At 26.4% G+C, this 15456-nt stretch overlaps 2 protein-coding genes across 4 annotated transcripts; one reads left to right on the top strand and one right to left on the bottom strand.

The window, feature by feature from the left end:
* Window positions 1-1725: 1725 nt before the first annotated feature.
* Window positions 1726-10351, top strand: LOC127070263 (rho GTPase-activating protein 26). Of its 3 annotated transcripts, none has more exons than XM_051007990.1 (20): window positions 1726-2283; window positions 2852-3009; window positions 4385-4456; window positions 4573-4674; window positions 4768-4878; window positions 4959-5063; window positions 5595-5666; window positions 5875-5941; window positions 6055-6152; window positions 6232-6326; window positions 6397-6478; window positions 6573-6675; window positions 6838-7059; window positions 7226-7331; window positions 7414-7741; window positions 7819-8008; window positions 8140-8293; window positions 8363-8419; window positions 8517-8596; window positions 8686-10351. In XM_051007990.1, exons 1-20 carry the CDS (start codon window positions 2124-2126, stop codon window positions 8775-8777), a joined length of 2454 nt encoding a protein of 817 aa, XP_050863947.1. In that variant the 5' UTR covers window positions 1726-2123; the 3' UTR covers window positions 8778-10351. The 3 variants fall into 3 exon arrangements, with proteins under 3 accessions (XP_050863947.1, XP_050863948.1, XP_050863949.1); XM_051007992.1 differs by lacking the exon at window positions 1726-2283 and adding an exon at window positions 2311-2329; XM_051007991.1 differs by lacking the exon at window positions 5595-5666.
* Window positions 10352-12694: 2343 nt separating this feature from the next.
* Window positions 12695-15078, bottom strand: LOC127070264 (putative neutral sphingomyelinase). Its single transcript, XM_051007994.1, has 6 exons — window positions 14782-15078; window positions 14509-14682; window positions 14138-14321; window positions 13681-14007; window positions 13503-13608; window positions 12695-13432 (listed from the first exon to the last, which is right to left on the bottom strand). The coding sequence occupies exons 1-6, from the start codon at window positions 14826-14828 to the stop codon at window positions 13089-13091; spliced, it is 1182 nt and encodes a 393-aa protein (XP_050863951.1). The 5' UTR covers window positions 14829-15078; the 3' UTR covers window positions 12695-13088.
* Between the last annotated feature and the right edge of the window lie 378 nt (window positions 15079-15456).

Raw genomic sequence — 15456 nt, forward strand, 5'->3', positions numbered from 1 at the left:
AAAAAACGCTTGAATTTTTAATATTTAACAGATTATGAATTCAAAATTGCACTTTAATTAATTAATATGAAAGTTCAAATTTAGTATAGATTTATAACATAAAAACAAGCGGTATTTATTATAAAGTTATTATAATATTGTTGTCGTCTTTATTCTTACTTATTTAATTGCATGTTATATTAAAGAAAATTAGATTTTATCTCCACATTGAAAGTGTTATATTTATTTTTTGTATATATATATATATCGATGAAAAAACTTCAAATATATAAATGGACGATAAAATTGTATAATACCAGTAAAAATTTCAATATGTGGAAATAAAATAAAAAAATGAAGTACTATTTAATAGACAAGAAGGCATTTATACAGTGCTAACAAATATATTAAAAAAAGGAAGAAAGAAAAAAATTAACAATTTATGCATCTAACATAAACGTACAATTTAAGTTTTACTCAAATTATACATACATATATATATATATATATATATATATATATATATATATATATATATATATATATATATATACACATGCACTTTAATCACATGTGAATATTTCAATAAGACTAAATATTAAATGGCATGATCAAAATCTTTATAAAAACAAAAAAAGAGAAATATATTAATATCAATAAATGCGTTTATTCTTAATATTTTAATGTTATGTATAATATTACATGTACCAAATTAATGAAGAATATCAGTCGCTACAAAGTGTTATTATTACTATGTAATACATTAAATGTATTATGCGATCGGTTAGATTGTTATTTAGGTAGATTTTTCTTTTATGTATTCTCTAAAATTACTTATTTTATTGATGTATATGAACACAAACAATAAATTTTAATTCAAAAGTAATCAATCACTTATCTTGAAAAAAGTATTCATTCGTATACTTTCCCGTTTTAATTATTTGATAAAAATAAATTAATTTTTAAATGAAATATTAAAACCTATTAAAATCCTAAACTCTAATTGTTCCAAACAAAAGAAAAACTTCGACAGAAGAGAGTCGTATAGAAACATATAATATATAGATTATATAGAAATCTTTAAACATATAAAACATTGTAAGGAATACTCTAATGTCGACAATATAGTGAATCAGATTTTTTGTCTCACGATAGTGATAGTAGCGCCAAAGTTGTGCTTTGGTAAAATTATGAACTAATAGCTGCTATATTGTCAGTTTGGTATTCTCTTTTCTTATAGATTATGATCTACAAAACTTCTGTAACCTTTCTAATTATTAATAAAAATAATCCAAAAGATATATTATATAGGATTGAATTATTATGCAACATTATTATAATTCTTTAAACTATCGTAAAATATTTATGATGCTATTACATCGTTAATATAAGTATTTCCACTAATAGTAAATCATTTAAAAAATGTATGTAATATTTTAAATATGAATGTATGTATGTATGTATGATGACGCATGTGTTTTGTTGTATATATGTGTGTATTTATGTGATATGAAATCTATATTATAAATGTTTGTAATAATAACATATTATAATATAAAATTGTTTTTCATAAAATTTTTTAATAATAAAACGAGAAAAAAACGATTAAAAATATATTAAAAAATGTTTGATATTTTTGTTTTTTAGTATTTAATAATATTTATTACGAATTTGAATAAAGTATTTTATTACGATTACAACAATTTAGTTAACACATAAGATTACTAGAGGCGCTGCAAACAGTATAAAGTGACATAAGACTAATCCATGAATCGTCTAAGATCGTCGATTGATAATAATTGTTGGAAAACATATCTTTCTGCATATGATTGAAAATAAGTGAAATATTTTATCTTAAATTTGTATCTTTCTTGATACTTTCATAATATTTAAGATTAATATATATGTATATTCGTATATGTAGGTTGCATCGCATACAACCAACATACATATATATGCTTGCGTTCGCGCATCCTATATATAATAATTGTGTGTGCTGTGTATGTGTGTGTGTCTGTGTGTACGAACAATAATGGAGTTTGCTGAAGTGAATAGTGTACTGATTTTCATTGCAAGCTGAATTGTCTATACTGAGGTTCTGTTTTTATTAATGACGTTTCAAGTGTAATACATAATTAAGAATAATGGGTGTTGGCCTTAAACCATTAGAGTTTACTGATTGTTTAACTGATAGTCCGTATTTTCGAGAAAATTTACATTATCATGAACGTGAATTGGAAAAGACCAGCCAGCAGATTAAACGTCTCATCAAGGAGGTCAAAGATCTACTGTTAGCCGCTAAGAGTAAGTTGCGCCGCATAGGATAGGATCACGCATATTGTTACTGCATGTATGCAACAGCTGCTACATTTTCGTTTGTTTGTAAAAGAGTACTATCCGGTGACAGTTTATCTATCTAGATCATTTTCTAAATATTATTTTATAGTTATTAAATTTTTTTTCTTTTTTTTTTTATAGCAATCATATTAACATTTATTTTATATATATATATATATATATATATATATATATATATATATATGTCGACGTTCTTTTATTTTATATAGAAGAATATTGTATATAGAATAATTAGTCTTTTAGCACACATAGATAATAACAATTACTATTCACTTGCAAATCAATTAATTCGTTAATGTTTCTTATTTCTTTTTATGAAATTATTTTTTAATGCTCCCTTTTAGTCTATGTCATCTACTAACCATTTTATTATGGATCAAGTGATATTAATTTCATGTGCTTCATGATGCTGTGAAAACACATTTTTATATTTTCTTTCATATTTTTCTTTTCATACTTTTATATCTAATTCGCATGAAATAAAATTTTACATAAGATTGTGATGGTTTTGTAGATTTATCCCGAGCCCAGCGAGCATTTTCTAAAACACTGCAAAATTTTAGTTTCGAATGTATTGGAGAAACACAAACTGAAGATGAAACTCACATATCGCAAAGTTTAAAGGAATTTGGTAAACTGATAGCATCAATAGAGGATGAAAGGGACCGCATGGTATGCACAATATATATTCAGTATATAATATACAAAGTAAATCTTAAGTTGATATAATAAATGTGATATCTACTAATTACTTATAATATTACTAAAATGAATTGAAGAATAGGCTATAAATGACAATTTTGTAAATATATATTACAGAGGAATGTATTTTATATGAAGAATGCATCGATAAAAATGTTTTTATTGGTTTTATAAGTGATACATAGATTTAAATTTATTTATTGATTTTTATAAGAAAACTTGAAAGAATACTTTCATTTATAATGCTGAAATCAATATGTAAATTGACTTTACATATTATTTATTTAAAAGTAACTTATAAAAAAGTTTCTTATTATTTTTGTTTTAATATTTAAAAAATCATATATTATATAGTAAAAAATTTGTGATATGTTATGTTTCAATTGCTATCTATCTGTTTTATTCCATTTATTCTTCTAATTGCACTTTGTTTATTCTTTGCTTGCATACACTCTAGAGTGAAAATCAACTGTGGGATTATTTGCAGCATATATAAATTAAAACATTTAATGAAATTATGATGTAAGACTTATTCATTACGTATCTGGACAAATCTTACAAAGTTTAGTTTCATGTTCAAATACTGTTTTATATATATATATATATATATATATATATATATATATATATATGGATTAATTGGTGATATTGTATATATCATTTGTTTTTTGCATGTCGAGTGTCATATATATTAACACATATAAAAAGCAGTACAAATATTGTGGTATATGCTAGAGACTCATTCTTAAGAAATAGGGTCAAATCTTGTACATTTATTTATGTCATATTTAGTAAAATCGAGATAAAAATAATTGTACAAGATCTCTAGCAGAGAATCATACTTTATATTTTTGAATACTAATTAGTTTACTATTATAATATATTGAGCTCAATTTTCTTTATAATTCTATATCAAAATAGTTGAAAATTAGATCCACATAGTTGTAGAATTTGTAAATTGTCTTTTTACTTTTGTTAACAAGTTTATATGAATAATAATTGTTTAATAGTTACTAGACGTAGTGGTATATCATCTTTAACGGAAAGAATATTTTTTATATGATTAATATATTTTACTAATTTATAGTTTTTATACAGACATAATATTTCAATTTACATACAATACTTTATTATAAAATTCTTTTTAATTCTATGCATTATAAATATGTATTTTAATATTTATCAATTTTTTGACTTTATTCTAAAAATATTGTGAGGACAAACATTATGATAAATAATCTTCAAAAGCATGATTATATTCATTATGTTTTACTTGTATTATTTATCTTAATTTATGTTGCTTTTGATATTTATAATTTTTTTTTTGCCAATATTATATTTTCAGCTTGAACGTGCTTATGATCAAATTATACTTCCTTTGGAAAACTTCAGAAAGGAACATATTGGTGGTGTTAAGGTAGATATTTTTTTTTCTCTTTATCATAATTTTTCGTTATTTTTATTTCTGACACTTACAAAAGAAGGATACACACATATATTATTTAATTCCTATACCTTTTCATCGCTTTATAGGACGGGAAGAAAAAGTTTGAAAAACAGACCATTAAGTTTTGTCAAAGTCAAGAACGTTATCTAAATTTATCAACAAAAAAACAAGACAATGTTCTTCAAGAGGTATATGTAAAAATCATTATTTACTTTATATATATATATATATGTAATATAAAAATTATTAAAATGCATTAATATATGACATAAAAATTTTAGGCGGATGCAACGTTGGAAATGGCCAAAAGACATTTTTGCCAAGCTAGTTTAGAGTATGTGTTCTTGTTACAAGAGGTTCAAGAACGAAAGAAATTTGAATTTGTTGAAACAGTATGTATAATAATAATAATATTATTATATAACCTTTATATGTTTTTATTATTTAATATATATTTATAAATATATTGCAGTTACTAAGTTTTATGTTTGGTTGGTTAACGTTTTACCATCAAGGTCACGAAGTAGCAAAGGATTTTAAACCATATATGACTGAATTACAGTTAAAAATACAAAAGGTTTGTTATCTTTATCATAATTATATATAATTTTTATAAATTTTATATATTTATTTATTTATTTATTTTTTATTTAGAAAAAATTTATTATTTGAATAATAACGTAATATTATTGGCGCATTTTTTGTTTAAAATATTTGCCACTTTATTAATCTTATGCATTTTAATAAGATATTTTATTGTGTGTATTGTAATATTACTATATAAAAATAACTATGGAAACAAAAAATGTGCTTTTAGAGCACTAACATGATATATAACATCTAGTAGTTATTGGTGTGGTATATGCAAATCTTACAAATATGTATTCGTTACAGCAGCATGTCATTGCTCTTTAAATATATCATTTTGAATCAATGTTTATCAATAATATATAACGTGAAGCAAATTAATACGATACGCTAATGTTGGTTATATTTCATTAGTTTTTGCAATTTTTTTATTTGACATTACATGTTCCAAATATAATTAGGATAACAGCATGAAGAATTGCCCACTAATTTTTACTTTATGTGTGCGTGTTTTTACAAGACTAGAGAGAATTTTCTTGCCACCCGGGATAAAACCGAGTCACTTATGAATAAAATGAAGGATATGAAAAAGGTATGTGTGCTCTCTGTTTTAAAACGTTCAATATTACAAGCTTTGTTTGGAAGCAATTTTATTATGGATTTGGGATTACATTTTTCTAAATGTGCATGATAAATGACATATTGATAATAAAATTACATATTAAAAACCAATTGAAATAGAGATAATCTATATAAGAAGCGGCATAATGTATATTTATTATATTATTTGTTTCTTATAGTCTGCAGTGGAGACAGGATTGAACAAACTACATTCTCGTGAAGGATATTTATTTCTAATGGAAAAAAGTAAATTTCGTTATTTTTTTAACTCACATGAACACTACTGAAAATTTTATCATGTATAACAAATAATATATATATTTTTTTTGTTGTAAAAATATTTTTAAATATTATTTCAGAGGCATTTGGTACAACATGGACGAAACAATATTGTACATATCAGAAGGATACAAAGGAATTTACAATGATCCCATACAATCAACTTACAGGCAAATTTGTAAGTAATATTTGTTAGCAACATGAAGAATTATATATTATACAATATTTAATGAATTTTATTGTACCATGTTAAACAGAGTAGTAAAGAAACTCTCACACTAGCATCATGTATAAGGCGTATGTCAGACACAATTGAAAAGCGCTTTTGTTTCGATATCACAGCTATCGATAAGTAAGTGATTTGATGCATTTTTGATTTTATAAAGACAGAGAAAAGTATATCATAAGATCTTTATTTTTAGGCCTAATGTAACATATACATTTCAAGCATTATCCGAAGAAGATAGAAAATTATGGATGGATGCAATGGATGGGAAAGAACCAGTAAGTGTAATCAAGATAATTTTCTGATAAACAATCAAGCGTTATCATTAATTTGAGATAATAAATTTTTATATAAAATTTTCAACACTTTTAGAGTTATCCTTTAGTAGGAACATCAGTTAAAACAGAAGAAAATATTTTGGACGAAACAGGATTCATGTTTGTATCTAAATGTATTACGGTCCTGGAAGACAGAGGTATAATCTTTTTGATATAAACATATTTACAATTATAAGATATAAATATTTTTTTACAATTAATGATTAAAATTAACAGTATGGTGTGTGTGTGTGTGTGTGTGTGTGTGTGTGTGTGTGTGTGATCTTAATAATTTATGAGTAAGGGCAATTTTTGTTCAGGTCTAGAAGAACAAGGTCTATATCGAGTCGTTGGTGTTGCCTCTAAAGTAAACAAACTCTTAGCTATGGGTCTCGACAGAAGAAAATTAGAAAAACTTTCTCTAGAAGATCGTTTTGAATGGGAAAGTAAAACTATAACCAGTGCATTAAAAACATATTTACGAACACTTTCCGAACCATTGATGACTTTCCGATACTATAACAGTTTCATTTCAGCTGCGAGTGCGTATAGGTATTCTTTATCATGTTATTTTATTTGCACTTCAGTTTAGTAGTGCTATGTTTCTTTGATTAAAAATAAAATCACTAATACATTGCTTTTTTTATGTAAATGCACTTGATATATTATCTTAGTAAGATAGAATATATTGTTTAATCTGCCTAATAGAACACGAAGTGAAAGAAACACGAATAAATGAAATACATAGCCTTATCTATCGGCTACCAAAGGCAAACTTCAATATGCTGACTTTGCTTATACCTCATTTACACAGGTAAACATAAATAAACTGATTTTTAAATAGATCAATACTTTATTATAATTTATTTCTCGTTTTTATCAATTTTAACTTACAGCGTAGCAAATAAAAGTGATAAAAATTTAATGACGGTTGGTAATCTAGCTGTTTGCTTTGGCCCAACATTATTGAGGCCAGAGGAAGAAACAGTGGCCTCTATAATGGATATTAAATTTTACAATATTGTAGTAGAGATATTAATTGAAAACTGTGAAATAATAATTGCCGGTCCTCCACAAGATATTTTACGCACAACACAAATGATACAAAGTATGGTTACATCTAAAGTAATGACTGAAGCAGATGATGGTCCTACTACTTCTGGAAACGGAACTTCTTTATTAAGATATCCAGTACATAGTTCTGTTTCAATACCACATACACATGTAAGTTCATTTTCATATATTTATCTTTTGAAGATAATGGAAGATATCTATATATTAATTTATAATTATTTATGTAGCATGTTACAAGATCTTACTACGATGGACCCTTAACGATTACAACTAAATCACCTTCTATAGATGATAGAAAAAATGGTGATTACGAAGATGTTGATCCCAGTAGTCATCGTATTCCTGCATTTCTAGAGAGTCGAAGTGGACGAGTTAAATTAACTAATTCGAATCTTATGTACCATTCAGCAGATAAAGGTTACATTAAAATTTTATATTTTATTATAATTATTTGAGATAAGGTTAATTATTATTAAGATGATTCAATTTAAGAATTATTTTATATTATTTACTATAATCGATGTGTGACATTTTTCTAATTATTTTAGTGCTTACTAGTGGTAACACAAGTAGTTCAAGTGAATCAATTGCATCAGATCCACATCCATTTACAACAAATATACCAGCCAAACAAAAGCGTGGGACTGCTATATCAACACATTATCCTGCTAATTATCCACGAAGTAATCCTACAATATCTATGTAAGTAAATTGTTTAAACGAAAATTTAATAGTATTATACAAAAATATTAAAAATTATAATTTTGTTAGTGCTAACACATCACCAAGTAGTGGTCGTTCGAGTCCTGGCCAAATGCCTGGAATCTGGTATATATTTTTAAATAAGTATTTAGTATATTGCAATATATATTTATTGCAATATATATTAATTATTTTAACCTTTAAATTGTATTATTTTTTGTAGGAGAGTACGAACATTATATGCCTGTTTGGCTGAAGGTGATGGAGAACTATCATTTGAACCAAATCAAATTATTACAAACGGTAACATTTATTTACATAAAAATTCTCTCTCTTCCACAATATATCTTTGTTATTCATTAAATTTATTTATTATGATAAATTGATTACAGTTAAAGCTTCCTTAGAGCCTGGATGGTTAGAAGGCACTTTGAATGGAAAAACAGGATTAGTTCCAAAAAATTATGTTGAACAGTTACCCTGAAGTTAAAGTAACCAAAGAGTGCCTGTGTCACATGAAATCATATTTACATTCCATATGCACACATATCTTACCGCTGCATGTAGATTTATATATATTATAGCGGATAAGATTCTCATCCAAACTGCTGATATCATACGTGAAACGCATAATCGTGACTATATCTTTCTTTGGGTACAACGTACTGTGTAAGGTTTAATATATAAATCATATTCCTTGGTGTGTGTGCATATGATATGTGATTCGATGAGGAGGCGCTGTTTTTGCAAATGTAGAAAAGAAAAACGATGATCAAGGTGTTGCTAAGGGATTCAATTACGGATGGGTAGTAAATAAGTAATAGAAAGCGAAAGATGCATTGGAAAGTCTAAGCGAAATTGTTATCCCAATATATCATTTTATAAAGGAAGCTAAATTAATTAATTTTATCACACTAAGCAGAAAGGGACTTCCTTACAGGACATAGTCAATTATACTTATACATTTGTATGTAAACGTACATTTATTTATTAGAAAAACATTTTTTCTTAAAAAAGTAATTATGTTGTATATAAAGTTACGTATAGAAAATATAATGCATACGAATCTATGATAGAATTAATAATATATCTAATATATATAAGTAAATTTTTACTGAAGATATTGCATTAAATACACACACACACACAAAATGTCCCAAAATTGATAATTGATCTTTAAGAGATTGAAAGAGGGAAAAAAGAGGGAAGGAAGAGGAAGTTTCTATCATTTTTTCTCCAATCATTATTCAGCTAGTTACTTAACAATTAAGTTAACGAATCCTGTTCACGTTACACTACGGTATCCGAATCATCATTACCTATATCTATAGGCATTTACGCAATTAGATGTTTGTATGCCAACTGAAAATCGCCTAATAGCTATAGGTACTGGGGATGAAGCCCGAAAATTCGGGAACAGAAGAAGATATACTGGCTCGAGTGGCCAATGATAAATACCAACGAGCTATTGGAAATTCGCAAGAGTGACCGGCATCTTGAAGGCAACAATGAATTCTGTATTTTGATTTTATTTCGTGTATTTCATTCATTCGATCAATTTGTTCAAATATTGCTTTGCTGCAGCACGCATGAGATTGATCAACTTACTTGTTAAATAACTCACTATCAATGAAAAATAACCGAGTAGAAAAGTGATAGAATTACTATTATCCCACAATTTTATTCGGTTTAATCTTCCGAAGATTAATTATGAATTTTGGGACACCCTACACGCACGCACGCACGCACGCACATGCACGCGTCCATACACACATACATATTTTTAGAAATTTCTTGAAAAAATAGTTTTTTTTTCTCACGGTTATTTGAATTGCTGTATTATATAATATACAACATAGTATATAGCAATAATCATAATGTGATATGAAGTAAACAGATATAAGTTATAACTGTTACTCCATTATGCTTTTACGAATCATAATATTTAACGTCATGTACATCAAATGAAATATCATAATGTATTATCGATTAGTACTATAAATGATTGTCAAAGAGACAAAATATATATAAATATAAATATAAAAACATGTTTATTTTTTTATAAGGCTCTTTATTACTAGATTACCTACTACCTGATATAATTATTATTTATACATTTATTAAAATTTTCTTATGTTTTATAATCATATAAAAACTAAATTTGTAATAGTTAACACATTTATACAATATGATAAGATACAAATTTTGTTAACCCTTATTGGATGCTAACTTTTTATATGTAATTTTCACTAGGTTGCAACTGATTTCGGTAAATATGCGAAAAATTTTCAGTATTGTAAGAATAACATTTTTATTAGAAATTATTTATTTCTTGAAAGAGTATTACAAATATATGAGTTCAAAATAATTATTTATAAGTTTAACTAAAATAAAATTATATATAAATGTTGTTAACTAAAAATAAAGTTAATAACTTAGAATATACTAAGTAGTCATTATGTTTTCCTTTACTATCAAGTTACAAGATATTCCATCTAATCTCTCTTCATTGTTTGTTGTTGACGGCATTTCATATCGTGCAGTTTTACTTTCACGTAAATTTCCAATTAGAAACATAACTAATTTCCGAATAAAGTTTATCTGAGCCATGGTTTACTGTTGTTATGCTTACAACCAGTTTTATACAAAATATAAATATTCAAGGAGAATACTTCAATTCCTAGAAAAAAACTTTCCACCACCATTTTAATGATTTGTGTAAAAAACAATACATAGATCCAATACAAGAATTGATCTGTACGATCCACTTCATCCATAAATTTGTTACAATTCAATATCACTTCAGGTTTCTTAAGCTCTATCTGATAACCACCACATGTTATTCTTAATACAGTTTTCATTGACCCAGTATCATATAAACTAAGTATGATAATAATTCGTTTGTCTCGTCATGATAAAAGCTTACTTTTTCTTGAATGGAATTTGATAACAACCTTAATTTTAGAAGTTGATTTTATTATTTATCTTGGTAGAAATTTTCTATCATTTCTTATTGTACCCGTTAAATAGCATTTCATTTTAAGCAATTCTTCATTCAGTGGAACAGTGGTATAGTATCTATCAACATAAAGATGATATCCTTTTGGAATTAAAGATTGATTTAAATAGACTATTGTACAAAACAATCCTTGCATTGACAGGAAGGTAGAGATGAATTAAAGATACCGATTTAACAGATCTAAAATAGGGCAATATTGAATATACATATGCAATATTTCAATCTACCAAAACATACATTCATATTCCATTCATTTAGTTAGTTTACTGGAGCTATAAATTAAACAACTGAATCTTCCTTTGAACAGCACTATAGCTTAATTCACACATATTTCTTTTTTGGAAACAAAGTTTTGTCTATATTTTAAATCAATATAGTCTAAAAAGTTTTTGATTTTCAAAAATCTTGTTATTGGATAGTTATTATCGTTCAGATTTTGATATAAATGGAGCATCCAAAAAATTGGAAAAAAAATGTTCCTTAAAAATCTTAGCAAAAATGGCATATTTATAGCCATTATTTGTAGCGAAAATGGCATGTGAAGTCTTTAGAGAAATAATCTTTTATATCACTTAAATTGATTGTACCAGTATTCAAAATTATACCAGAAAAGCAAGCATTTCCTCATACAAAATGTTTTTCTAATTTTGCCAAACTGATCTGGCGGATAATTCTTTCTTTGTAATTTGCTCGTTCACATATAAGTTTGTTTGCGTTATAATTTCCGTTACGAATTCGTTAGTAATACATTTTTTGGAATAATCTATAGGCTGCTAAACATTTCCAAAAATTTGGCGATTAATATTTGTAAAAGAAATCCTACTAGAGAGACCATTATCACTCTCGATTTCAATTCAATCATTATCCGAGTTATCAACATTTTCTATTTCTACATCATTTTCTTCTTCACTTGAATATTTTATAGGCATAACTTTTCTTTTTTTAGGATGTAATAAAATGTGACTGCTAGTCTCATCACTAGAATCAAAATCATTTTGAGAATTGTTTTCAAAACATTCATTGCCCCTATCACTATCGATATTTATAAAATTTTCTTTATTCATTTTTGGACTCAATATATTAAAAATTGAATACAAAAGACAGTGATATATCATCGGAGATGTTAATTGCTCCATTGCTGATGCTTAAATGACAATGCAATCGTGCCCGCATTTCACAGAAAGTGAGTTTCGACAGGTCCATCTTATTAGCTCCCACGTGACGTACGATCGTAGCAAAAAAGTACTGTTGTCACACGAGAGGTGACTTACGACCGATATGGGTTAATTGGTATAAAAAATATATATCAAAAATTTATTCTTAATTGATAGTATATTAAGATTTATATTATTATGATGTGAAATAGAGCGTAGGCTGATAAATATACTCAATCTAAATTTATTATATTTAATAATCATCTTAGTTAGACTTTATCTTACCACACATACACACACACAATTTATTTAATTATTATTATTAATTATACTTTTATATATTATATATATATATTATCAAACTCAGCAATATAGCATATATCTAAACAAAATAAGATATATTATCGAATAGTCTAATAAAAATGACAGTTATCATATAAAACATACTATAAGATGGTATATAATGGTAATTTAGAAATGTATACTTTTATTTATTGTCAAAAATGTGTATGGTGTACTTATATACGTTAAAAATATATTTTATATTAATATTAATTTTTCTTTGATTATATCATTAGTACAGCCTTTGAATTAGTAAAAATATAAAATATATGCAAATGTTTTAGTTAGATAATCTATTAGTTAATTGAATTAAATGAATCTTCATTGCTAAACAACCTGCTTTCAGAGCATTCCTTTCTACACTATTCCATATAAAACTCATAAATAAAGCATAACACAGTAATGCAGTCAAAACTAAGCGACCTATATTAAGACCTATACATATACCTATGGATGTAGTAGTAGAATCTAATCCCATTGACCAAATTATAGGTACAATAAGTAAAAACACAGCTAGTAAATACCAGAAACACTGATAACGTACAGATATCATGGCAGATTCACATATTCTAATTGCTTCTTGTAAGGATTCTCTTATATCAATATTATCAATTTTATACATGCCTAAGATCAAAACATATATATAATTAATAGATCATCATATGTTTGTTATATTTAAAAATTTGTAACATACCATCTGTTAATTTCAAACTTGCCATAATAGCCTCATGATCTGAATAACTACAATTTTTATTAGGTACTCTTTCAGGAAAAGGTTGTTGATAATTTGTTACGTTAACCTAAACATAAAAAAAGTTATAACAAGTTGTAATTTGAACTGAATTAATATGTAATATATAATAATAAGACACCTTAAAATTTGGCGAACATAAATATAAAATATGGTCTATGCGTTTTCCTTCTGGATACTTTCTTGCAATTCTTGTACTTGTATAACTATTTTTGGCACATTCATTGGTCCCAATATTAGTGAAGTTATTTGAGCAAGCATCTGCTAAGCCAGCAACGCCGCATATAATTCTATAAGCTAAATCTTGTGGCTCAGCATTAAGATCACCACCTAATATCACAGCATCTGAACCACCGCTTGTCATTCTAATAAATTGTGCTGTATCAAATGCTTGCAAAACTCTATGTGATGCATACTCATCGTGTTCTTTATTATATTCTGCATGTAACTGTGATTTACATCATTTCACATTCACACATAAAAAAAATATTCTCTGAACTTAACCTTGTTTTCCATAATATTTGTATTTTATACATTATAGATTTATTAATTCAAACAAATTAAAATACACGACTTACATGTGCAGCATAAATATTGACATTGATATCCTCAACTTTTATCTTACAAAGGCCAACACCTTTACCACCAAACCAATCACCATGATGTATTTTGTGAAAATAGCCATTTAAAGGCCACCTATGAAACATTACATCTTCAATACAATATTTAGAGAAGATACAAACCCCAGATCCTAGAACACCGCTAAAAATAATAAATAAAGCATATTTACAGTGAAATTATAAAATAAGCATTGATAATTATAAAGAGTGATTTAAAATATTTATTCTATCTAGTTTTAACATGCTTTGTTAACATTGTAGTATATTATACATTAAAAATATGAACGATCAAGTACAAAAACTTTAATTCGAATATATTTGTCAAATACCTATGAAAATAATGCGAATATGGAAGTTTTTCTTGTACTTTAGTTTTAATCATTTGAAAGTCATCAATAGACCAAACTTCTTGTAATGATATTATATCATATTCTTCAGTAGAAAGCTTTTCAGCAATTGCTTCCATACGAATTTTTTTATTTTTTGAAACATATGGAATACCCCTAAAAAAATAAAATATGTTAGATTGAAAAAAGTAAAAAAGAAAAATAAAACAAATTACAAGCATTTTTATTTAATATATAATAATAATATAAACTTACCAACAATTTAATGTTAAAAAATTAATAGTAGCCTCACGTGACATCATTGAAAATTGATATGAAAAAAATAATAATTATAACCTCTAATACGTTACATATATAATTTCACTGTAATTAGTTTTCAATCAAGTAGATTTCTAAATAACAACTTTATTTGTAGTGTTTAATATAAGCATGTCACATCAACACTTTTCATCATTTTTATAACGGTCACAACACGTTACTATTGTGTTTTGATATCATCAGCATATTCACCTATATAATTTTTGTGATGTAGACAGTTGGTTATATAGATCTTTCTTATTGTGACGAAATGCGATGTCAGACGATCTCGCAATCTGATTGGTTATTCATAAGAACTATAATAGTAGAATTCCACCTGTTACATCTCACGAAGCACAAGGCTTCGGGAAGATAAATTCCATTCGTGGAGTTCCTGCTACGAGGATTAATGTGCCTATTTGGTCCTCACCTGCTCTGTACAGTTCTATGGCACGGGATTAGTATATAACGATATGCCAGACGGCGTACACAAGCCAATCAAATAACACCTATCTTTATGCTTGATAAATGGCAATTTACCTCTGTCTTGATGATGAGGATTGGTTGACAGGGACTCGACGGTGGAATCCACTTCTTCTATTGGTGGATTGAATATATTTTACTGCCGGATAG

This window comes from Vespula vulgaris, chromosome 17, assembly GCF_905475345.1.
Source record: "Vespula vulgaris chromosome 17, iyVesVulg1.1, whole genome shotgun sequence".
NCBI lineage: Eukaryota > Metazoa > Arthropoda > Insecta > Hymenoptera > Vespidae > Vespula > Vespula vulgaris.